Source organism: Diabrotica undecimpunctata, unplaced genomic scaffold (genome assembly GCF_040954645.1).
Source record: "Diabrotica undecimpunctata isolate CICGRU unplaced genomic scaffold, icDiaUnde3 ctg00000631.1, whole genome shotgun sequence".
In the NCBI taxonomy this organism is placed as follows: domain Eukaryota; kingdom Metazoa; phylum Arthropoda; class Insecta; order Coleoptera; family Chrysomelidae; genus Diabrotica; species Diabrotica undecimpunctata.
In genome coordinates this window covers 149,847-150,989 of record NW_027311928.1, presented here as the reverse complement: position 1 = coordinate 150,989, position 1,143 = coordinate 149,847, and the positions used below count along the sequence as shown (strand labels likewise).

The following is a 1,143-nucleotide window of genomic DNA, read 5'->3' as shown; positions in this document are numbered from 1 at the left end:
TTATTTGCATCAAGTTGGTTAATAAGAACTGTACATAGTGAATTACATATTTATTAGCTAGTTAAAAAGATAAGAATCTTCCAATCTATCTATATAAAAGAGTAGGAAGAGAAGTCGCGCTGTTTGTCCGATAGGGTAACTACGCCACCTAGGAAAGAAATCTGAACTACCAACATCTGACATTTTAATCATATTTTGTTCTTGAAACGATACGTTTAATTAATAATGCTAATAATATTAAATTCACCGGCACGGAAAACGGAGCACTTGCATTTTTAAAATAAAATCTTAAAATTTTAATTATTTTTAAACTTTTATTATTATAATAACGTAAACACAAACAAAACAAACTGTTTTAAGTATTTTCTAATAAAAATTAAGTGCTTATCCGAAAAAAATGCATAAAAAATCAGAAATAAAGAATACACTATTCTTACCATTTTTAAAAGTGCAAAGGTAGCTGTTGGTATTCTATTCTTTTTCTTTTATTATTGTTGATGTGAGTAAACTGTCAAGCCAAATCAAGTGTCAAACACACTTTGAAGTTGAATTGCGTTGATTTAATCTCAAGAATTATGGTCGTAAATCCCGAAACACCGGCTGCTATTGTTGCATTGCTTCAAGACGGAAGATGTGAGCGATATGTTGCTCAAAAGTATCGAATATCCAATAGGACTGTGCACCGTATTTTTACACGTTTCTTGGCAACCGAATCTTATACTAGACGACCTGGAACTGGTCCCCTACGAAGAACTAGTGCCCGTGATAACCGCTTTATCCTCTTACAAAGTCTACGAGCTCGTCGTGCCACGGCTGTACAAATCCGAAATCAACTTTATTACGTCCGAAATACTTACGTAAGTGAACGACCAATTAGACGAAGGCTTGAAGAAGCAAATTAAAGCAGTCGCAGACCTGCAACAGACCTACTTCTCATGCGCCATCGAGTTGCGCGGCTTCAGTTTGCCAGAAACCATGCTCATTTTACTGTAAATAATTATGTAGCATGTTGAAATTACTTAAAATATCGATATGCAAGTATAAAAAATGTTTATGGCGTCTCTGGGTCAAGTATTAAATATTCCCCAATTTTGTTTACATTGTGAGGTAAAAGAAGAAAAATTCCAAAATATGATTATTTTA

The 1,143-nt window shown here is 33.7% G+C and overlaps 1 protein-coding gene across 1 annotated transcript; it reads left to right on the top strand.

Moving 5' to 3' along the window:
- Nucleotides 1-575: 575 nt before the first annotated feature.
- Nucleotides 576-902, top strand: LOC140431320 (uncharacterized). The gene has a single exon (XM_072519253.1). It carries the CDS (start codon nucleotides 576-578, stop codon nucleotides 900-902), a length of 327 nt encoding a protein of 108 aa, XP_072375354.1.
- Nucleotides 903-1,143: the final 241 nt, after the last annotated feature.